Here is a 23,961-nt window from a genome sequence, read left to right as displayed (position 1 = left end):
TGTACGTTAGGTAGTTATTATTTTTACTTATTAAAAATGTTACTGAACTAAAAAAAAATTTGTTTTCAAGATCTATAGATAATCTTGCAGGAAGTGTTTTGTTAAAACCATAATAGTTCATATTGATGGTATTTATGCTTAAACTGTTAGACTCACTGTTTAGTACAATTTCTTAAAGAACAATTGCAGCATTTACAGTTTCTGTGTTGGTAAAACAGTTTTATTAAACTCACTGTTTGTTTATAGGAGGTTGGAATATAACTTAAGGTATATGTTTTTTTTTTCCCCATTAAGCAAAGTTAGATTAAAAATGAGAAAAAGCTTCCCATTTATTTTATAAAGGTCATATCCCAACATAATGCATACCTACACTGGACAATAAAAATCCCAGTGTAATGAATGAAGGATCTCTAAGGCCTTGTTAAAGGTGATGCCGTTGTGAACACTTTCCTCTCCTTGACTGAATGACTGAAAGCTCTGTTTTAGCTTAATTTCTTGCTGTTTTCCACTAGACTGCGAGTTGGTTCTATAGCAATTTTTAAAAGTTTTGATTGTTTTTTTAAAATGAAATTTACTGTAATAATAAAGGATAATTAAACTCTAGCTTTATGGAATTGAAAAGGAGAACAAAACTTTAAGACTTTTATTTTTTTAAGTCACAATGTATCAGAACGGTGATCAAATAAAAATCTGAAAAAATGAAAAGTAGATGTGCCACCATGCTTTTATGAAGGCTTCAGTATAATTAGAATGTTGACAAAATAGCACTGATAGAGGTCTTACAGATCAGATATTTCATCCCACTTGATTTTAAACAAATATGTTGGCCTTGATTTGATTTTATAGAGTAGTCTCAATAAAAAAGTAAAGGTGACATTCAGAAAATTAAAGGCCCAGATTAATAGGAAAATGGAATAAGAGCAGTAGGAGGAACCTCCCTTTCTGACAGCAAATAATGTAGTTTCACAGTCCAAATACCAGTATGTTTCTCTTGAAAACATACATTTTACCCACAAATGTTTCCAACTTGAAAATATCCATTTTACGTTTTAGAGAGTGAGAGAACAGGTCTTCCAGACGTTGGAAAACCAGAGGTAGAGGCAGTGCTCAGGGATAATGCACTGATTCTTGTGTTTCCCCGCAGGGATTGGGGTATGACCTTGTTCATGCCCAGTCTGGTTAAAAAAGCAGGAGAGCTGGTGGACTGTAAAACTGGCGAAAATAGAGGCGCATAGATTGCATAACAATTTTTCTGGTAGAGTAGTCTAAGTCCTGTGTAAATGGAAAATAAAAAGAATTTGGTTTCTCAGCTCTGGCTGGATGGTGCCTGTAATGAAAGAACCACTGGAAACTTGGTGCCTATTAGAGGACTATGGGCCAAGGAAAATCAGCTCTGAAGTGTGCCCATCCCACACACTCTGTGAAGACGCCTGGTCCTTGCAGAGCGTTGGTATACTCTGCTAAACAAATCAGGCCTTGATGGTGCAGGAGTATGCGTGCGTGGTCGTGTGCATGCGTGCGTGGTCTTCTTCTGCCTATTTGCATCCATACGAAGTACGGCAGGAATAAAAATATATGTTTCGAGATGTTTACATGCTAAATTCTTAAGCAAGTCTTTTTGCCCATAACTTAAATGAGAGAATTCATTGGAAGCACATTTCTATATGGATTTATGAGCTGTTAAATTTTTATGACAAAAAAATTCTGTCAGTAATTTCTAAAATATGCTGCTGGTAAAACTCCTCATAGTTTGCAGAGTAAAGGAACCTAAGGGCTTATGAGAGAAGATTCACAAGGAAGTAAGCATTGCTAAGAGAGTCACTCAAAATAGAGACCAAAGGATACTGAGGAAGTAGGGCCTATGTATGTCTCCTGTTTCACTTCTCAGAACACCATGAAGTTTTTACTTTTGTCAATTGCCACTTGTCGACTGCAATTCCACCGCCTTCTGGAACACATCCTTCTACTTTGGATTAAAATAGAGATCATGTAACACCTGTTAGCTAAATAGCCAAGCCTGTATTAGATAGTTTAAACTCTGCCAGCACCGATCATAATTCTTTTCAAACAAGTTATATAATCTGATGGTTTTCACCTTTACAAGCCTGCTCACAACTCCAATTTGTAGCACAATTTCCATTTCCATGGACTCTGTGGCTCCCAGATGGCAACCCCGAAGCTCTCTTCTTGGTCAAAAGGCTCTTAGACATTCCTAGCATGACTGACAGTGATCAATCCAATGTTTTACCCATGGTGCTATCTTCAGTAATTTCCAGGTCAACTTCAGAGTTAGTATTGTTTGTAATAGAAAAAAGAGATTTTATATATGAAGATCCCTTGGTTGAATTTTCTAAGTTATATGATACATTTGGCCATTGGGCATTTGAGGAAACTGCGGATACTCAAAACCTAGCCACATGTCTGGCCTTTCTGAGTAGCCAGATTATTACCACCCATGCTTTACTTACCACCAGAGGCTCAGTGCGTGGTCTGGGCAGGCAAGAGAAGGTTTCTCGCAGGAAGGTAGTGATCTCCAGGAGAAGTTGGCATGCTGCCATCTTCAAGGCAAAGGGGCAGCCACATTTAGAGGGGTTCACAGTACCTACAGAATGAAAGAGTTCCTTCATAAAGAAACAAACCAATAAAAAATACAGAGAGGCACGGTTTGATGGACAAAGCTACACATGTCCAAAATGAAATTGTATATGAGAATGTTACCTATTCACGTTCAATTGACCTAGTCCCTTGAGCATAATCTGTGCATTACTTGTACCCCTCTCTTCCTCCATTTTGTAACTCAATAGTGAGTTCCTTAGTATTAAAATATCAGTCAGGAAGGACTAAATTATTTTCCTTAAGGCTCATAGAGTAAAAAAACACAGCCCACTAAGCTAGAAAGCCTTTTAACAAAGACAGAAATGGAAAGCAGTCTTGCAAGATTTCACACTGCTAATTTAATCAGATGTAGACTATGTACAGGGCGGTGAACTAGTTTTGGCACTGCAAAACTCTTGCCAGCTCGTTTTATGAGAGACATCTATCTTGAGGGCAGTGATGTTGCTTCCACTAGCCCAGAAGTGTTTCTGCAACATAAACAAGGCATACTTGATCACTTCTTTCATACACTTTATACAAGTTAGCCTATCATATTAAAGCATAGTTACGCTAGAAGTAGGCAAATGCTCTCCTTTGCTCTGAAGAATACCAGCCTTTGAATGAGTAAAATGCTGCCTCCATCATAGACCCAGATTTTGCTCTAAAGTCAGATAATAACAGATAATGGCCAAGGTGACACCAGAGACTTTTAAAATTCTGAGGGTTTGTTCTCAGATATATGTCATCACTAATCCTGCCGAAAATTTATCAGTGTTCAGAAAAGAAGGCCAAAGCAATGTTGAGTTCTGCCTCTCATAAGAGAAAGAAAATACTTATCTATTTCGAATCAAGGCATCAAGCAATCACAATATCATTACATATCAACATTCCTAAACATATTTCTAAAATATTTCCTGTGTATTAGGCTTTCTTAATTGAATAGGATATATATATATATATCTCAGGGCTTATACTGAGAGTGGGTGGAAATTATGTTCTTTCTGAAGATACCTGATTATCACTTCCTCATGAAAACCATTATTTTTTCTCCAGAGATAATATGTGGATAGGGACATTGCCTCTTATTAAGAACTGAAGAGACAAACTCCTCTAGAATTTCTAGACTGATACTTTCTTGAGGCATAATTATATTTTAAATGCAAGATGAGTTATGTACTGACAAGAAAGTGGAAATAAACCAGACATTCCAATCTTATATTCAATGGAGACTACATAACTCTAGAAATTGTCTGGATGTACAATAGTTTTTAAATAATAATCTAACACTAAATATTCAGTATAAACTTGTGGATCTGTCCTGAGGTTATCATCCAGATTCTTCTTGTTAATCCTGTAAACACTGAACTTGGTCTTAGTCCAGGCACTCTGTAACTATCATCTGAAATAGTCTGTCAAAATGAACAAGAATTGAGTCCTACATGCTCTCATCAAAAAGCCTAAGTACCAGGCATAACATACGGTAAAAGATACTTATGTGGTCTCATGGAGATTAAAGTTCATTTTGGCCTGTGAGGATGCATCCATCTAATGTTGCTTTAGCTCCTCTCTGTTCTGAAGGACCCCTAGGAGATCCAGGGCAGTTGGGGATGGCTTCTGATAGGCCTTCACTAGGTTCTGTGTTTGCTGGATAGTCCTCAAGTGGTCCTAAGGGTTAGACCCAATTCCGTTCCCCATTCTACAATTCAGAAGCATTCTAGGATAGTCTAGACTCTTGTGAACTTGAGGGAATCTTTGGAGGCCAATGTTCACTGGTAGGCTGAAAGACTGATGTCAGAATTTGGTGTTTTGTCAACAGCTAAGTCAGGAAAATTGGCTCCGATGTGATAAAAGCTGAGAAAGGGTAAAAAGATGAAAAAAGATTGCAAAAAAAAAATCCTTGGTATAAAAGTGGAAAAAAAAGGCAATAAGTTTTCTTTGATTGTTATTTAATTATGTACACTGTTACACCCTAGTCATCCTTTTACATTTCATGGCTAGAAAGATGAAGTAGGCTTGGCATCACTTAACTAAGAACAGTCTTTAACATAATCAGGGAATTTGAATTTCAAATCACTAGGGAAAGTCAAGAGGACGAGGCCTCACTGTCTTCATCAGATAATGTTACTAATTCCATTACCATTTAGGAATTGTATGGCCCATAAAAGGCAGTGATAGACATACACAACAAGCTTGTATGGTGTAGAACACATGTGTGCACAAAAAGGTGTTTAAGAGGAATGTACAGGAATCTCTTTGTCTCTACTCTTCTATGGTGGAACTCGCTTCTAATTTTAACAAATAAGTACAGTATAGCAGACATTCACAGTCTAACCATCTCAATTAATATTTCAAATTCATGTTAAATACATGTTAGTAATTATTCTAAGGAATCCACTACTTTAATGATCTGGGAAGCATTTCATGTTCAATTCTATTTGGTCTATTTTTTTTTAATCTCCAAGAGCAACAACAAAATGTAAAACCTGGTTAAACCTCTACTGGGTCAGTAATTTACTGCTATATTTTCTCAGAAAAGCCTAAAACTAATTTTTGTATAATAGTAAGAGTCATAGACTACAAGGCAACGGATGCTCCATATTGCCTGCAACTCCTTGTCTCTGTCTACAGTCTTCTCTTTCTGGTTCTCGCCCTCTCTTTGTGTGGCTTTATGCACATGCGTTACATCCATGCACAGGGAATAGGGGAAAAGGTGCAGTGGGGAGACATGAGAAGGTGGTAAGAATGTGAAAGAGGAAAGAGAAATATTAAGTGCTCCTAAAGCAGAGATTCTTACAAGCAGGGGTTCTTGTAGTAAAGGGAGTCTCCTTACTGTCATCTAAAAAGTCTTCTTCCTCATCCTCCTTTCTCAGTCTTCTCTTGGTCTCCTCATCATAAATGAGACCCAGCAGGTTGGCGGGGCTCTCACTTTCCCCGTGGCACAGCTCATTCAATCGGACTCCAATCGCCTACCATGGGGAGAAAAAGAGCGAAACAGCACAAAGTATGTCAGACTGTAAAATAGGCTCTCACATTATAGAGGTCATAAGCAACTGTTAATGGGAAGGTATGTATAAACTACTAGGGCACATGAAACCAAGAGACTGATACCGAAACGTACAGCAGAAGCCTCCTCTATGCGCATGGTGGTGTTGCCACCACGTTTCCCTATGTGGAAACCCAGAGGTGGATGGCATTGACACTATCTCCAAGGTCATTTGAAGACTTGTAGGAACAAAACAATACCTATGTGTTCTCATACAAATTTTTTTTCTGAAAATATTTCCACTTACTTGAAGGTCATTTATTTTATAGGTCTCCTATAAGGGAGTATGCAATTGTTTTTAATGGAGGATTTTGTTGTAGTAAAAAAAAACAAGAATTCACAGTTCCTGCAAGTGCTTCTGATTATGCTATTTTATGAGAATGTCACTGCCATGCTAATGAGTTGGAGGTTGGCATGAATTCTAGTACAGCAGTTTTATTTATATCTGCCATTATGTACAAAATTAATGGCTTTTTTTATAGACTTTGTCCCTCACTCCATGATACCCTATGAACTAGTAAGAAATACTAACTATTCTTTTGATAGAGTATCCAACATCAACATAGAACTAATACCTGCTGTCTGTTCTGAATCATCATGCACTATTGTCTGATTTACCAAAAGGAATTTTCCATAAAGATACAAAATATGCCACCTCTTTCTAATTCTTTTTATTTTCCAATTATATACTGTGTGCAAGACAAGAAGAGACACGTGCTTAGGAAGGAGAGTCAAAAGCTAAAATGAGCACTGAACTTGGGGTTTGACAGCTTGGTTTCTCTGTGCATTCCAGCTAATTTTATTCTTCCTTCCTGTATTACTTCTTTCAAATATTTAGAGAAGTTGCTGGATTCTGGGCATGCATGAAATTAGACTTTCTACTAGAAACTGACAAGGATATATCTTCAAATAAAAACACAAGTTGTTTGAATGTCTTGGCTATCTGGAAGCAAAAAGGTCTCCTTAAAATCTGGAATTAAGAGACAAGTAACAAAAACTCTATCAATGAGAAAAAAATGTAAAAAAGGTATCACAACTTCCTAAAAGTTCAGTCACTACCCTGAGAAGTTTTAAGCAAATGAAACAAAACATAAAAACAAAAACTACTACCTCAATAAAAAGCCTTGTCCTGATGCTACTATTTTGGAGATCTTCTCTAAAGAAGAAGACATGCAATTATGAGTCTGGAGTGGAGCCAACAAACTTAATAGTGAGATTCAAAGGGGAAAAAAAAATCTGCATTGATCATTCCAGGATGTTGACACTAAGCAATTTACGTTAAATCCACAGTTCATAAAGCTTAAAGGGTTTGCTCAGAAAATGAACTTGTCTGGGGTTATACTAAATGTCTAAATAATAATTTAGAGCTCTATGTCTCTTCTAAGGCTTAACAAATGCCTCGAGGATAGGTTAGTTCTTTTCTTCTTCATCAAATATTTATTAAGTGAGGTTATTTGTTAGGTATTAAATAAAACAGAGTTGAATAAATTGTTACAGTATGTCAGTATCTTTGCTTCATGTGCCATAGTAGATTTTAAACCTTCATTTAGAAGGATCACTGTTTGGCAACTGGGAAGATTAGAGAGGTTGACAGTCTTGCTCAAGGTGGCTAAGCAAGCTGTGGTCTGGGGTTCAAATACAGGGTGTCTGTTTTTTTTGCTCTTCCCCTCAAGGAGCTTACAGGCTCCTGGGGAGGCAACAACACATCAGAATAACACATTAAATGTCAAAAGAGACAAAAAGCACTTTAAATAGTTCAGAAGATGGACAGATTCGATTCAGTCAGAGAGTCATAGAGTGTCTCTTTGCTGTAGATTTTGAAGGACTGGTGTTTTGGCTAATGGGGAAGGGGAGGAGCGGATACTCCAGATGGAGAGTTCCAAAAGATCCATCAAGGAAGTGCACTGATGTGTTCAGAGACTGACAAGTAAACCACATGGTTGAAGCACGCTTTTGTGAGAGGAAATCATGTGCAGGAAGGCTGGCAAGGTAGACTGGGACTAGATCCCATAGTTCTTGAAGCCGAACTTCATTTTGTATTCTAAAGAAGGATGAAGGGTAATGTGTGAGTGGGGGAAAACCCTTACTCATTCGAGAGACTCTGTGGTAACTGCGTAGAAATGCACGAACCATGTATCCTTTCAAAAATGAATGTAATAACTTATTATCATTGAATACCTCTTAGACAGAAAGGATTGAGATAAATGGTCTTTTAGCTATATTAGCTCATTTGATTTCATCATCCATAATCTTGGTATGGTTTGAATACTAAGAGAGAGCAGTGATGCCAGACTAATAAGCAATTTGGGTTTTATCCCAAGGGAAAAGGAGGGCCACTGAAGCATTCTAAGTGGGTAAGAAACACCATCTGATTTGCATTTTAGCCTAATCACTGTGAGAGCAGCTTGGAGAATGAATTAGAGGGGGCAAGTCTGGAAGCCAGGAGATAAGGATGAATGTTCTGCTTTTAAATGGGCTCTGCCATATGGAGATCATTTTATTGACAGTGTGTAGGATGGGTCAGATGAGGGGAGACTGTGGGAAGAAGACCAAATAGGAAACTATCTTAGTCATCCAGATGAGAAGGAATGAAGATGTGACCTAACAGGACCTTGGTGGCATGGAAGAGGTGGCATCAGTAAGGGAAAGGAAGTTGGAATATGTTCAAAGGCTGCCATCTTAGATAATGGTGGTACCATTCATAAAAATAGAGAGTTCAGGAAGGTTTGCAGATGGAGGTGTATTTATATGGGAAGAAGAGTTTTACTTTGGTCAGATTGTGTTTCAGGGTATTAAGTGAATGCCTCTGGAGTGCATTTGGCAATGTTGGCCTCGAATCTGAATGGTGCTATGGATAGAGAAGTCTGTGCCACTCGCATACAGGTTACAGTTGAAAACATAGGAATAAATGTAGTCCTGGGGGAGGTTATGCAGAAAAAAAATTATAACAAATTCTGGGAATGTGTACATTTATAAAGGGGGAGGAGACAGAGGACCAAGGAAGGAGACAGAGGAGATAATGTCTAACTTCATAAATTTATTGGGAAGATTAAATGAATTAAAGTTTATTTTCCCCTAAGATGTTTTGTTCAGTGCCTGGTACATAACAGACACTTAATAAATTGTCTCCCAAACAAACACAAACATGACCTTCTTCACTTCACTCAAGCACCCCAAGTTTTATGTAAGAAAATCAAAAGCTCACGTCTCCCCATTGGTAGAAGAGCTTGGCAGCATTCCACTGCAGCTTCTGGTTCCGTTTGTTGCCCACGATGGGGGAGCGGCCCCTTGAAAGGCCTTTCTTGGTGATATTCACGTGATGCCCTTTCATCCACTCTGGCCAGTTGCCACGGTTACAGCGGTGAACAAACCGGGCACATTCCAGGAACAGAGCTGCTCTGGCTACCACAGGAGCTTCCTGAGGATGGTTGTCAAGGAAAGAATGATGTGGGATTAATGAACAATAGGCTGACCTTCACGGGAATTACTATGTACTCTTAGTTCTTTTACTCTCCATATCTTGATTTAGGTTAGCCATATTTCCCAAGGTAGTATTATCATGGTTGATGGTAGTGGGAATTCTGGAAAATGAATCCTTGAAGACAAATTGGGATACTGAAGAATTAGACATTTTAAGTAGATTTCTGTGTTTAGTTTTCCTCTTTTGAAGAATCTCAAGTAATTTCATGACTCTATTTTTGCATAGTTAAGAGGCACCTGGGATTTGAATGTGAGAGAGAGATAATTTTCAAAGGAATTTTTCAACATGAACCTTTTGTTAAACCTAAAATTTTAACCTGAAGCAAACAAATATTCAATTTCTAGAACCAGTCTTATGTTAATCAAGGGAGTCAAGAGTGATTTTGTTCCAACAATAATCTGTTATTTATGACCATCCACATGCTCCAAAGAAGTACTGTTTCTGTTTCGATTGTTTCTGCACATTTTGGCTAGTAAGAAAAGGAAGTGCTTATTAGGTTTTGTTGAGTTAGTCTTTTTTCTCCTGACTTTGTCATGAATAACAGATCAAATTCTGCTTAAATAGGCATGGTCTCAATTGAAAATGTTCGACAAAGAGGAAATGATTTAATTGATAAATGAAAAACAGAGCATTTCTTCAGAAAAATAAAAATTTGGTTCCATCCTGTCATGTCAAGATGTATTTGAAAAAAAATAAAAGAAGAAACAACTTTAAGTTGATACCCAGAAACTAGTAAGTATATGCTACCTACTGAAATCTTTACAAGCTAAATAAATAAATAAATAAGGGAAGGAGCATGAAGTTTCCCTAGAAGGTCAACAGGTCACAAAGAAATACACACATCAACAATTAATGTGTATTTTAACTTGTGCCAGTTTAAAAAAAATACATCACAATATTAGGCATCACCTCAGAGTTACCTAATAACCATAAGTTGATTAGTAACCACAGGTTTTCAAATTGAAACACTTTCCATCATTTCAAACCATAATGTTCTTAAGAATGCCTTGATCCACGATGTTAAAATAGGGGCTAATATATGAAGAATATCAATTACATGCCAATTAGTTTTTATGAGTTGTAATTCTTAATTATAATAACAAACCTCTGGTCTAGAAAGAATATCTTCATTTCAATGTTTTTAAAATGAGGTATAATTTTTCTACCATCATACAGCTGGGAAGAGGTGACCACAGGATTCAATACCAGGTCTCTCTAATGCCCAAATCTATGTCAGTTCCTTTTCAGTATCTGCACTGTCTTAATTTATGTACATCTAAATCTTGGCAAAAGATGATCAATAGAAGGCATGTAGAAAGTCATTGTTTAAAAATGGGACATTAATGTCATGTAATGTTATTCTCTAAAACAGATATATGATCCCATCATTTTCCTATTTAAAATTTATTATAGGCTCCATCCACCTCAACAATAACATGAATAAAGAAACTCAACCTTTGTTATCTGGTTCATCTCCCTTTCTATTCCTCTATCAAGTACTTTATGATCTAACTACATCAAACTGGTTACAGTCACCCAAATATGACATCTTACACATTTTCGTATGTTGTTTCCATCATTTGCGGAGCTGTTAAGCCCCTTTTCCATCTGGCAAATTCCCACTTTTAAGAATAAAATACCTCCTCCAAGAAGCCTTCCTTAATTTCTTTCCTCTTAGGCAGAGTTGATTACTTCATACTTTGAGTACCACAGTATCTCAAGCACATTTAATGATTCAAGTGAGTTAGCCCTTTAAGCATTTTCTCATTGTCCACAACTTAGAAGAAGCCATCAAGAATTCCAAAAAGAAATATATTTATGTAGGAACTTAATTTCACAAAGCATATGATGTATTGCTACTACGTACAAAGTTAACCTATGTGAAAAGGCAGAATACAAGATGAACACTAATGGTGAGAACCTATCATTAATAAAAAATGGACACTAATGATGAGAATCTATCATCCACTGCATTGGTGCTAAGATTTGGTAGCAGGTCACGGGAATAGAAAGACTTGAGATTGCAGAGGGTCAAATGACTTTCTGCATCAAACCTATCAATATTGTGGTACCATAACATACAGATTAAATATCTACACTCTTCTTGTATTAAATATTTATTTAATTAAACATCTCAGATATGCTAATCTGTGTCTGGAAAAGGCTTGAACATCTGTCTCTGAAAACATATGGCAGTCTGGAGGGCAAGGTGAGAAACGTGAATTTATTCTTAGCCCATCACATTTTGACACATTCCCAATATAAAGCAATGGGATTAATTGCTTAATGGCAGGATTACTGCTGAGGTAGCGTTATGTCATAGACCCTGGCTCCTACCGGATTACCAAGGGCAAAATTTAACCCACTCAAATGTATGGGGCAGAGGATCTTTTTATTGCCATTAACTTTAGATGACACTGAGAATCAGGTTAACAATAGATGAATGAGAAATCCAAATTGTGCTTTGTGAGTTTTCCCATGTAGATTGGCTTGCCTTCTTCAGAAAAAAATGGTTTTATTTGCTTAAGAAGCTCAGGGCATTTTGAATGAAGCAATTATGATTTTCTGCTCTCAAAAACGAGTTATAATAAAACTCTGATATTACACCAGTTATCAGCCCTAGGAAATCCTAAAGTTTGAAAATGGAATTGAGATCAATATGAAAATAATTCCCATTAACTAGGCAGCACAATCTTAAAGGGAGAGGTGATTATTATCTGATGAATTTGATCCATTGTAAAATTGTAAATTGTAAAACCAGGTAACTTTTGGAAATGTCGCTCTCTGCATTAAGGGATGAGGACATAGAGTAACTCAAATATTGCCTTTTCATTATAATCCTCATGAACCTAGTAGATGAAAACAGGCTTGAAACCCTATAGTCAAGATGGCACTGAATACTAGCACTTTCTGGGGGTTTTATAGTATATATTACTGTACAGACAATTGAGGGAGTTGTTGAGGACTCTACAAAGCTAAGGACTCTACTGTGCATATTGGTAGAAGATACTTAGCAGTAAGTACTGACATCACACTGTGTATGAAAGAGCATTTGAGGCATTCTAGTGTAGATGTGGCTATGGGGAATTTTTTCCCTTATAAATTCCTTTCAAAGTGTAGTTTAGAAAGTATTGATTTTTAGGGGCAGGGTTATTGAATACCTTGGACAACAGATTCCTCCTGGACATAAAGAAGAGTCAATTTTTCCTCTTTTGATGGAGCTTACCTCTTATAGCTCAGCACAATCTGAAGCAGCAGCAAAAAATGGAGACATGACAGAACGGATAAGGATGGATTCACATCACAGAGAAAAACAGCACAAATGGAGAAAAATGAATCAGAAGAACACTGCATGGATGAAAAGGACCACAGAGTATCAGAGCATAGTCAAAAGTGAACATCTAAACAAAATTTGATACCACTGGTATACCACAGAGAATTTTTACTGGTGGTCCTGAAAGAAAAGTAGGCATATGTAAATTTCTTTCTTATTTGCATGTCTGTTATATCACCTTTCTATGTTCCATAATGCCACGAGTGGCTTCAATTCAATTATGGTATAACTTCGCAGTTTCAGACAAGCAAGAATCAATTTTAACTGGGAAGATTAGATTGACCTGAAATATTAGATTAAATCATATGGAATTTGTAAGCCTGAAGGTCAAAAATAGTTGAATACTAACAGTTTCAGGTGGTTTGCTCTTATATAAGATATTCTCTGCAATGACTACAGAGCTGTCCAGTTAAAGTTACAAAATGTTCTAAGAATGTCATTACGCAGCATGGTTTTCTCTAACATTCTGCAATGAGAAAACTTCAAGTGTTGGCTACCTTTCCTTGACTTCCTTTGTCACTTTTCCCTGCATTTTATCAGATCATTATGTATATTGAATGCTTCCTTTATGAAAGTGAAGGAGAGAATTGGAACACTAATTCAAACAGCTGTGCTTTATCTTGCCTGGGGACTTAGAAAATATTGTTACCTAGATACGATGGTTAATTGAAGGTTATAGTTGCAATACATACCTATCCCTGAAGGACTATATCTAAACTTATTATGTGAGAAGAAGTCCCGATTCTGAAAACTCATATAAAAACACTGTACAGGAATTAACTGTTTTAAAAGACTGAATATTTTATGTTGGCCCCTGGGGAATTACATAATATTTTTATTGCCTTGCAATAAAATATAAAGCTCTTGCTAGTGCAAGATACCTACTTATTTAAAACCAGTGGGACTAGGTAGTTATTGTGGGTCTTAGTGTGCATTGGAAGCTCGTTTGCTAGAAGGCATGTGCTTGTGAGTCAGTATTTATTACTTAGTCTGTATTGAATTCTCTGCCTGGCTGAGATCATTAAGTAATGGACCAGCTGCCTCTGCCCTTGCTCATTTCCACAGTAGCTGCGGGCAACTGAAATCATTCAGTTGTCAGGCTAGAGGTAGGCATTATTTTTTAGTACATGGTCTAGATGGCTTGCCATTTTAACAGTTACTCAGATCACACTAATATTTTGGGTAAGTATTATAAAAACCAAATGAAGTCCTCTGCTTCTGACAATATGATGGATTAGGTGTAAAAACAAACTTACTTTGGTTTAGACATCTAAATATACTGGATAAAATATCCCCTAATTTCTTCATCTTGTTTTTGCTTTTGTTTCTAACATGAGATAATAGACTATTGGATAGTAGAAACTACAAGAAAGTGTAATTCTGGGTGGAGAAGAGAGACAGGTGCGAGCTAGCATAGGAATAATTACCCTGAGGGTTTCTATCGCCTATGGAGAGGTGTTGGGTTTTCAATGGGCCATGAGTTAAATGTTTGGGCCCAAGCAGAGCAGGAGGTCAGTTCATTTACCTCTATGTAAAGTCCAGATCCCAGGTGGGAGTCACCTTCAGTGGATGAATAGGAAAAAGATCTACCCCACAGAAGTAGGCTTGCCTGACTAGGTTTGGCTCTGGGTAAAACAGAAAAAAAAAAAAAAAAAAAAGATTCTTTTATGAGAACTCTTAGTCAAAATCCCACAATCTTGTATAATTTTGGACTAGAATGGGCACTATTTCTGTGCTCCTTGACCACCAAAAAGAGTTTAAAAATGGTCTTAGGTTGGTGGTGTTTCCAGATGCCTGAGAAAGGAAATCCTTTCTGGAGGAATACTTTAAATCAGTACTTCTCAAATCTTCAAACTTGAGTGTGCATTAGAGTCACTTGGGAATATAGAAAAAAATGGATTGTTTTTTGTTCTCATTCCAGAGATTCTGATTCAGTAGATCTGTTGAGGGTCTGAAAATGTGCATTTCAAACATGCTCACAGATGATGATGATATTGTGGTCCACTAAATAACACTGCTTTTAACACAGGTCTTAAGGAATTCCTACTGATAAAGTTCCAAGAAGTTAAGTTCACATAAAAAATACATTTAAAAAATCCACCATGAGTAAGAGAAGAAACAAAGTATAGAATCAAACCCACAAAGACAGCAATTATTGGAATTATAGTATATTGAATACATTTAAAGATTAATGTGGGTATTGTATGAATGATATAAGTATGATGAAGAATTAGGTTATCAAAGTTGACCAGGCACTTTTAAAACAAGAATCAAATAAAACTTCTACAAATAAAAAGTAGCACTTGAAATTTCAAACTCAATGTATAGATTAAAACACAGATTAGATCACGTTTTTTCCAACTTCAGCACTATTGACCATTTGGGCCAGATAATTCCTTATTTTATGAAGGGTACACTATGCATTATGAGATGCTTATCAGCATTTCTGGTGTCTACTCAGGAGATTCTAGTAGCAATCATCAGGTTGTGATAATGAAAAATTCCTCCAGACATTGTCAAATGTCCCTCGGTGGACAAAATTACTCGTGGTTAAGAACTGTGGGATTAGACAAAGTTGAAGAGACAAAGTGAAATGGAAGAGATATCTCAGAAACTTATTCAGGATATAGACTGAAAGAAACAAAGAAATAAAAAATATGAAAGAAGTTGTCAAAACCAGAGGATAAACTGATAAGACCTATCATAAACCTTTTCAATTTATAAAAATAAAGGTTGGATAAAATGTGAAAGACATAATCTTGGAAGAGAAAATAGAAACATTTTCAGAACAGATGTAATATGCCAATTACATGAAACTGCAAAATATCAAAAGTAAAGAGAAGATATTAAAAGCAACTGGGGAGGGTGGGCAGATTATATTATATATATTCCTATACATAAAACAATGTCAATTAAGCCAGAAGAGAATGGGATAATACTTTGAAGTACAGAAAGAAAATCTTAGCCTATAATTCCAACAAAAGTACCTTTCAAGAATGAGACCAAAATAAAGACATTTTTAAGTGAATTGTAGCTGAGAGAGCTACTTCTAATTGATCATCACTAAAGAAACCTCTGAAAGGTCTCCTTCAAAAGGATGGATCTTAGAGGAATGTATGAGATGCAAGGAGGAATGGTGAGCAGAGAATATGCTAAGCTTTTGGGTAAATTTAAAAATAACTTTCCTGAAAATCAACAAAAATAATGTTTTTTTTTGTCAATGTTAAAAAACAACAACAACAACATAGAACTAAATCTCAAACAATAGCTGGGGGTAAAATCTACAATATTTTACTGTTTGAGAGAAAAGTAAAGATATTAATTTTAGACTTCATTTAAATATGTAACTTAAAAAAATAAAAAGAGAATGATTTCCAAGCTAGTGAAGGAAAATAAATAAAACTAAACTAAACCAAACCAAACCAAATCAATAGAAATAAAACTAAATCCAACACAATCTAAAAGAGGACATGGATAGAAACAAGAACATATACACAATGAAATAATGAAAAAAAATGTGATAAATAAGCAAAAAAAAAAAAAAAAAAAGGGAAGTGAATCTATATCAGCAATCATAATCTGTGCAAATGTACTAAATTCTCCAGAGGAAAAGGTTGTTAAAGTGGTATAAAAAATTCAAATACCTGTTTTTTATGAAAGTCATACCTAAAACACAAAGATGTAGAAAAATTGAAAGTAAAGGATTGGCAAAAAAGACATACCAAGCAAATGCTAAACCTAATAAAATGGTTTCAGCTATATTAGTATCAGAGAAAAATCCATCTTAAGGTAAAAAGTATTACTAGAAATAAACTGGGTCACTAGCTAGTGATAAAAGGTTCATAGCACCAGAGACCTGTTGCACTTCTAAACTGCTAAATAAATAAAAATGGTCAGAACTTCAAGTATAAATGCCATCAAATTTGCCATCAGAGATTTAAACACAACTTAGTAATCAACAGATCAAGCAGTAAGAAGTAAATAAAAATGGATATTTGAATACAAAATGCTGTACCCAACATCTGGAGACTATACATTCTTTTCAACCACAAATGGGACATTTATGACAACTGATAATGTTCTAGTCCATAAAATAAGTCTAAATTAATTCCAAAGAATCAATAAAAATAAAGTTACAAATGAATAACAAATAGATGCCTAACAAAACTTAGAATTTATAAATTGAAACACACACAACTAAATAACCCATGGACAAAAAGGAAATCATTAAAGAAATTAAAAATTATTTTAAAATAAATTAACAAAATAAATAAAAATACAGCTTATCAGAATTTATGGTTTGTAGTTAAGGCAGTATTTAGAGTGAAATTAATAGCTAAATGCTCAATTTTAAACAGAAAACATAAAATTACAAGCTAAGCAATGAACCAATAAGCTAAAGAATAATACAACAAATTCAAAGAGAAGAAAATAAAAATAAGAAGAGAAATTAGTGAATTTGAGAATGAAGATAAAATAGACTCAACAGGGTCATGAAAAAAGACTAATAAAATTGACAAATATCTGGCAAGTCTAAAAAGAAAAAAACTCTCACATTTTAGGAATAAAAACAGGTAAAATAACTACAGATGCTGCCAAAATTGAGAACTAATAAGAAAATGTTATGATAAATTTTATGTCAACAAACATGAAAATGTCAGTGAAGTTAACAAATTACTAAAAAAATTAAAATTACTTAAACTGACTCAAAAACTAGAACTTTTGACTAATCAATTCAGAACTGAATTTCAATTATGTCTAAATTTATCAATGGACTCAATATAATTTTAAGAATAAATTAAAAGATTTTCAGAAACCTGACAATCTAATTATAAAATTCACACAGAAGAGCAGAGCCATGAGTAGCTTACGTGATATTAAAAGTTCTAGCTATTAAAACAGAGTAGTTTAACCCTGGGTAGAAGGGGAATGGAACAAAAAAACAAACAAAAAAACAACCCCTCAGAATTACACTCATGCATGTATGGAAAACTGACACATGATTAAGATAATACAATGAATTCAAAACAATGAATGAAATGAATTATCTGCACATGAGAGAATAAAGTATGGACTAGTAATATATTATGCTAAGATCATTATTTTCTATGTGGGAAAAGAAACAAAAGAAAATAATTTCCTATCTTATAGCAATCACACAATAAGTTCTAGTTAAAGACTTCAGTATGAAATGTACACTTTAACACTTTTAGAAGAAAAGATAAGAATATATTTATTACCTATGGATTTCTTTAAAAAGTTGTAAAAAAAAATGCTAGCCATAAAGAAAATCTTAATGAATCAAACTAAAATTTTCTCTTCATTAAAATGTAGTATAAGGAATAAAATAAAAATAAGCCAAGTGGGGAATGATGCAACACAGAGAACAGAAAATGGATTCTTACTGACAATATCAATACTCTCTTTTAAAATTATCAAAAAGTTAATAATCCTCCATTAAAAAATAAACAAAAGACATCACGGGATCTTTTACCAAGGTGAAAATGAAAGGTAAATAGATCCACGAAAAGACATTTCAGACTTTAGGTTGAAATATAAAGTGTTGTTACTTTAATTCACTGGGTTGGTAAAAATAAAAATGTTGGATAATACAAGCGCTGACAAGAACAAAGAGCAACAGGAGCTTTTATTACAGTGTTGGTGCCAGTAATTGTTGCAATTACTGTGAAACAGCTTTGGCATCATATAGTAAAATTATGACTCACTAATTCCACCCCTAGGTGTATTTAGAAAACTGTGAATCAAGGCCCATATGCGGTAATACTCATGAAGGCATTGCTCAAAATAGGCAAAATTTGGAGAAAATAAAAACGCCCATTTAACAGAATGGATATATAAACTGTGGCATATTCAAACAGAGATCATTCATTAGTGAAAATCAATGTATTAATGCTAAAAGCATCAGCAAAGATGAACTCAAACTTAATGTGGAGCAAAAAGAGGATAGCATGATTTAACTTAAATGAATTTAAAACTAGGCAAACAAAGCAAAAAAAAAAAAAAATCAATATATTTCCTAGGGATAAAAGCTCATGTGGTAGGTGGGAGGAGCAAGATGCAGAGTCCCAAGAATTCAGCTAGATACGTATCAAACCATTCTGAACACCTACAAACTCAACAGGAGATCAAAGAAAAGAATAGCAGCAATTCTATGAACAGAAAAGTGACCACTTTCTGGAAGGTAGGAGGTGTGGAGAAATGAATCTGAGGCAATATTCAGGAAGATAGACTGCAGGGCGAGGGAGTGAGCTACCAGCAAGTGATAGAACAGCAGAGCACAAAATGAGAACTTTTAGAAGTCTGCTCCTCTGAGGAACATTGCTCCAGTGGCCAAGCGGGGGGTGGAACCCTCATGGGACAATGTGGTCGCAGGACCTCGGGGTCACAGAAAGACCGGGGGTGCCTGAGTGCAGCTGAGCTCCCAGGTATTGGAGCGGGGAAGCCGGCTGCAGAGATGGAGCCGAGGCATGGGCTCTGAGCTTGGGGTTGCCATAAACTGTGATCCACGGCACAGTCGGGCCACTGTTCCTCCAGCAGGGACCCAACAAGTGGCAGATCCAGGGAGACTCCCCTTCCTCCCCCAGGAGGAGCAGCTCGGGAGCACACTGCAGGGATCTGCTGGGTTTGGAGACTCCAAAGGGGGTTGTGTGCCGGAGATAGAAACACTCGGTCACAGGCAGGGTGAGCACGGAGTGCAGCCAGAGACTGGGGAGACAGGAGTGATTCACTGCTTCTCTCTGGGGGTGCACTGAGGAGTGGGGCCCTGAGTTCTCGGCTCCTCTGGGGTGGAGATTGGGAGGCTGCCATTTTCACTCTTGTCCTCCAAAGCTGTATGGAAAGCTTGCAGGGAACAAAAGCTCCCGAGAGCAAACCCGAGCAGATTACTTAGCCTGGACCCAGCAAGGGCGGGACAATTCTGCCTCCGGCAAAGATATCTGAGAACCACTGTGACAGGCCCCTCCCCCAGAAGATGAGCAAGAACATCCAGCCAAGACCAAGTTTACCTAATCAATGAGAACGGCAGAACTCCAGCGCTAGGGGAATACTACACATAGAATTCATGGCTTTTTTACCATGATTCTTTAGTCTTTCAAAGTTAATTTTTAAAAATTTTCTTTATTTTTTCTTTTCCTATTTTTTTAACTTTCCTTCTTTCCTTTTTCAACCAACATCTTACCAATTCCTTTTTTAAAATGTTTTTTAATTTTCATTTTTACAGTCTATTCTATCCCTTCATTGTATTTAAGCTTATTTTTTGTATATATATAAGTTTTTCTTTCTTTAAAATTTTGGGATACAGTTTCTTCTAACAGACTAAAATATAACCTAAATCTAGTGTATGGCTTTGTTTTAGTCTCCCACCTGATGACATTCTCTCATTTAAAAAAAATTTTTTTCTTCCCTTTTTCAACCAGCATCTTATCAATTCCTTTCTAAAAATCTTTTAAAATTTTCATCTTTACAGTCATATTCTATACCTTCATCGTATTTACCCTTATTTTTGTATAGATATATGTTTTTTCTTTAAAATTTCGGGAGGCAGTTTCTTCTAACAAACCAAAATATACCCAAAATCAAGTGTGTGGCTCTGTTCTATTCACCATCCTGATCATATTCTTTTTCTTTTTTCCCTTTCTTATGCCCCTGGTTTCGGTCTCTGCTGATTTGTTCTGTGTATATTTTTCTGGGGTCATTGGTATCCTTTTAGCATTTTATTCTCTCATTCATCTATTCTTCTCTGGACAAAATGATGAAACAGAAAAACTCACCTCAAAAAAAAGAACAAGAGGCAGTACTGACTGCCAGGGACCTAATCAATACCGACATTAGTAAGATGTCAGAACCAGAGTTCAGAATGATGATTACAAAGATACTAGCTGGGCTTGAAAAAGCATAGGAGATACTAGAGAATCCCTTTCTGGAGAAATAAAAGAACTAAAATCTAACCAAGTTGAAATAAAAAAGGTTATTAATGAGGTGCAATAAAAAATGGAGGCTCTAACTGCTAGGATAAATGAGGCAGAAGAGAGAATTAGTGATATAGAAGACCAAATGATGGAGAATAAAGGAGCTGAGAAAAAGAGAGATAAACAGCTACTGGATCACAAGGGGAGAATCTGAGAGATAAGTAATACCATAAGATGAAACAATAGTAGAATAATTGGGATCCCAGATGAAGAAGAAAGAGAGAGGGGCAGAAGGTATATTGGAGCAAATTATAGTGGAGAACTTCCCTAATTTGAGGAAGGAAACAGGCATCAAAAACCAGGAGGCAGAGAGAAGCCCCCTCAAAATCAATAAGGATAGGTCAACACCCCGACATCTAATAGTAAAACTTACAAGTCTCAGAGACAAAGAGAAAATCCTGAAAGCAGCTTGGGACAAGAGGTCTGTAACGTACAAAGGTAGAAACATTAGATTGGCAACAGACCTATCCACAGAGACCTGGCAGGCCAGAAAGGACTGGCATGATATATTCAGGGCACTAAATGAGAAAAATCTGCAGCCAAGAATACTATATCCAGCTAGGCTGTCATTGAAAATAGGAGAGATTTAAAAAACTTCCAGGACAAACAAGAACTAAAAGAATTTGTGAACACCAAACCAGCCCTACAAGAAATATTGAAAGGGGTCCTCTAAGCAAAGAGAGAGCCTAAAAGTAACATAGACCAGAAAGGAACAGAGACAATATACAGTAACAGTCACCTTACAGGTAATACAATGGCACTAAATTCATATCTTTCAATAGTTACCCTGAATGTAAATGGGCTAAATGCCCCAACCAAAAGACACAGGGTATCAGATTGGATAAAAAAAAAAACAAGACCCATCGATATGCTGTCTGCAAGAGACCCATCTTAGGCCCAAAGACACCTCCAGATTTAAAGTGAGGGGGTGGAAAAACTTTTACCATGCCAATGGACATCAAAAGAAAGCTGGGTGGCAATCCTTATATCAGACAAACTAGATTTTAAACCAAAGACTATAATAAGACATGAGGAAGGACACTATATCATACTTAAAGGGTCTATCCAAGAAGAAGATATAACAATTTTAAATATCTATGCCCCTAACATGGGAGGAGTTAACTATATAAGCCAACTAATAACAAAATCAAAGAAACACATTGACAATAATACAATAATAGTAGGGGACTTTAACACCTCCCTCACTGAAATGGACAGATCATCTAAGCAAAAGATCAACAAGGAAATAAAGGCTTTAAATGACACACTGGACCAGATGGACTTTACAGATATATTCAGAACATTCCACCCCAAAGCAACAGAATACACATTCTTCTCTAGTGCCCGTGGAACATTCTCCAGAATAGATCACATCCTGGGTCACAAACGAGGTCTCAACCAGTACCAAAATATTGGGATCATTCCCTGCATATTTTCAGACCATAATGCTTTGAAACTAGAACTCAATCACAAGAGGAAAGTCAGAAAGAACTCAAATACATGGAGGCTAAAGAGCATCCTACTAAAGAATGAATGGGTCAACCAGGAAATTAAAGAAGAATTTAAAAATTAATGGAAACCAATGAAAATGCAAACACAACTGTTCAAAAGCTTTGGGATGCAGCAAAGGCAGTCCTAAGAGGAAACTATATAGCAATACAAGCCTTTCTCAAGAAACAAGAAAGGTCTCAAGTACACAACCTAACCCTACACCTAAAGGAGCTGGAGAAAGAACAGCAAATAAAGCCTAAACCCAGCAGCAGAAGAGAAACAATAAAGATCAGAGCAGAAATCAATGAAATAGAAACCAAAAGAACAGTAGGACAGATCAACGAAACTAGGACCTGGTTCTTTGAAAGCATTAACAAGATTGATAAACTCCTGGCCAGACTTATCAAGAAGAAAAGAGAAAGGACCCAAATAAAATCATGAATGAAAGAGGAGAGATCACAACCAACAGCAAAGAAATACTAACAATTATAAGAACATATTATGAGCAACTCTATGCCAGCAAATTAGATAATCTGGAAGAAATGGATGCATTCCTAGAGACATGTAAACTACCAAAACTGAACCAGGAAGAAATAGAAAACCTGAACAGACCCATAACCAGTAAGGAAATTGAAGCAGTCATCAAAAATCTCCCCACACACAAGAGCCCAGGGCCAGATGGCTTCCCCCGGGAATTCTTCCCAACATTTAAAGAAGAATAAATACCTATTCTTCTGAAACTGTTCCAGAAAACAGAAATGGAAGGAAAACTTCCAAACTCATTTTATGAGGCCAGCATTACCTTGATCCCCAAACCAGACAAAGACGCCATCAAAAAGGAGAATTACAGACCAATATCCCTGATGAACATGGATGCAAAAATTCTCACCAAAATACTAGCCAATAGGATCCGACACATCATTAAAAGAATTATTCACCACGACCAAGTGGGATTTATTCCTGGGCTGCAAGGTTGGTTCAACATCTGCAAATCAATCAATGTGATACAATACATTAATAAAAGAAAGAACAAGAACCAAATGATCCTCTCAATAGATGCAGAAAAAGCATTTGACAAAGGATAGTACCCTTTCTTGATTAAAACACTTCAACAAACTGAGGGTTCTAGAGGGAAGGGGGGTGAGGGTTGGGTTAGCCTGGTGATAGATATTAAAGAGGGCACGTATTGAATGGAGCACTGGGTGTTATACGCAAACAATGAATCATGGAACACTACATCAAAAACTAATGATGTAATGTATGGTGACTAACATAACATAATAAAAAAAAAAAAGAAAAAATAAACTCTTCACAGTGTAAGGATAGAGGGTACATTCCTCAATATCATAAAAGCCATCTATGAAAAACCCACAGCGAATATCATTCTCAATGGGGAAAAACTGAGAGCTTTTCCCCTAAGGTCAGGAACACAGCAGGGATGTTCACTATCACCACTGCTATTCAACATAGTACTAGAAATCCTAGCCTCAGCAATCAGACAACAAAAAGAAATAAAAGGTATCTGACTCAGCAAAGAAGAAGTCAAACTCTCACTCTTTGCAGATGATATGATACTTTATGTGGAAAACCCAAAAGACTCCACCCAAAACTGCTAGAACTCATATAGGAATTCAGTAAAGTGTCAGGATGTAAAATCAATGCACAGAAATCAGTTGCATTTATATCCACCAACAACAAGACAGAAGAAAGAGAAATTAAGGAGGTGATCCCATTTACAACTGTACCCCAAACCATAAGATACCTAGGAATAAATCTAACCAAAGAGGCAAAGAATCTGTACTCAGAAAACTATAGAATACTCATGAAAGAAATTGAGGAAGACACAAATTATGGAAAAACGTTCCATGCTCATGGATTGGAAGAACAAATATTGTGAAAATGTCTATGCTACTTAGAGCAATCTACACATTTAATTCAATCCCTATAAAAATACCATCAACTTTTTTCCACAGAAATGGGACAAATAATCCTAAAATTTTTATGGAACCAAAAAAGACATCAGAGGAAT

At 36.2% G+C, this 23,961-nt stretch overlaps 1 protein-coding gene across 3 annotated transcripts in view; it reads right to left on the bottom strand.

Moving 5' to 3' along the window:
- UNC80 (unc-80 homolog, NALCN channel complex subunit) overlaps positions 1-23,961 on the bottom strand; it is a 229,921-nt gene that overhangs the window by 109,802 nt on the left and 96,158 nt on the right. For all 3 annotated transcript variants that reach the window (XM_064587002.1, XM_064587001.1, XM_064587003.1), the window contains exons 23-25: positions 8,844-9,056; positions 5,426-5,561; positions 2,469-2,602 (exon numbers count right to left, since the gene is read on the bottom strand). In XM_064587002.1, coding sequence (XP_064443072.1) covers positions 2,469-2,602; positions 5,426-5,561; positions 8,844-9,056 — 483 coding nt within the window. The remainder of the gene's footprint in view (positions 1-2,468; positions 2,603-5,425; positions 5,562-8,843; positions 9,057-23,961) is intronic.

The sequence above is a fragment of the Mirounga angustirostris genome, unplaced genomic scaffold (assembly GCF_029215605.1).
Source record: "Mirounga angustirostris isolate CCGP_5_RB_7025 unplaced genomic scaffold, mMirAng1.0.hap1 SCAF_3, whole genome shotgun sequence".
Lineage (NCBI taxonomy): Eukaryota > Metazoa > Chordata > Mammalia > Carnivora > Phocidae > Mirounga > Mirounga angustirostris.
Note: the sequence above shows the minus strand (reverse complement) of the source record. Positions and strands in the feature narration are given on the sequence as shown.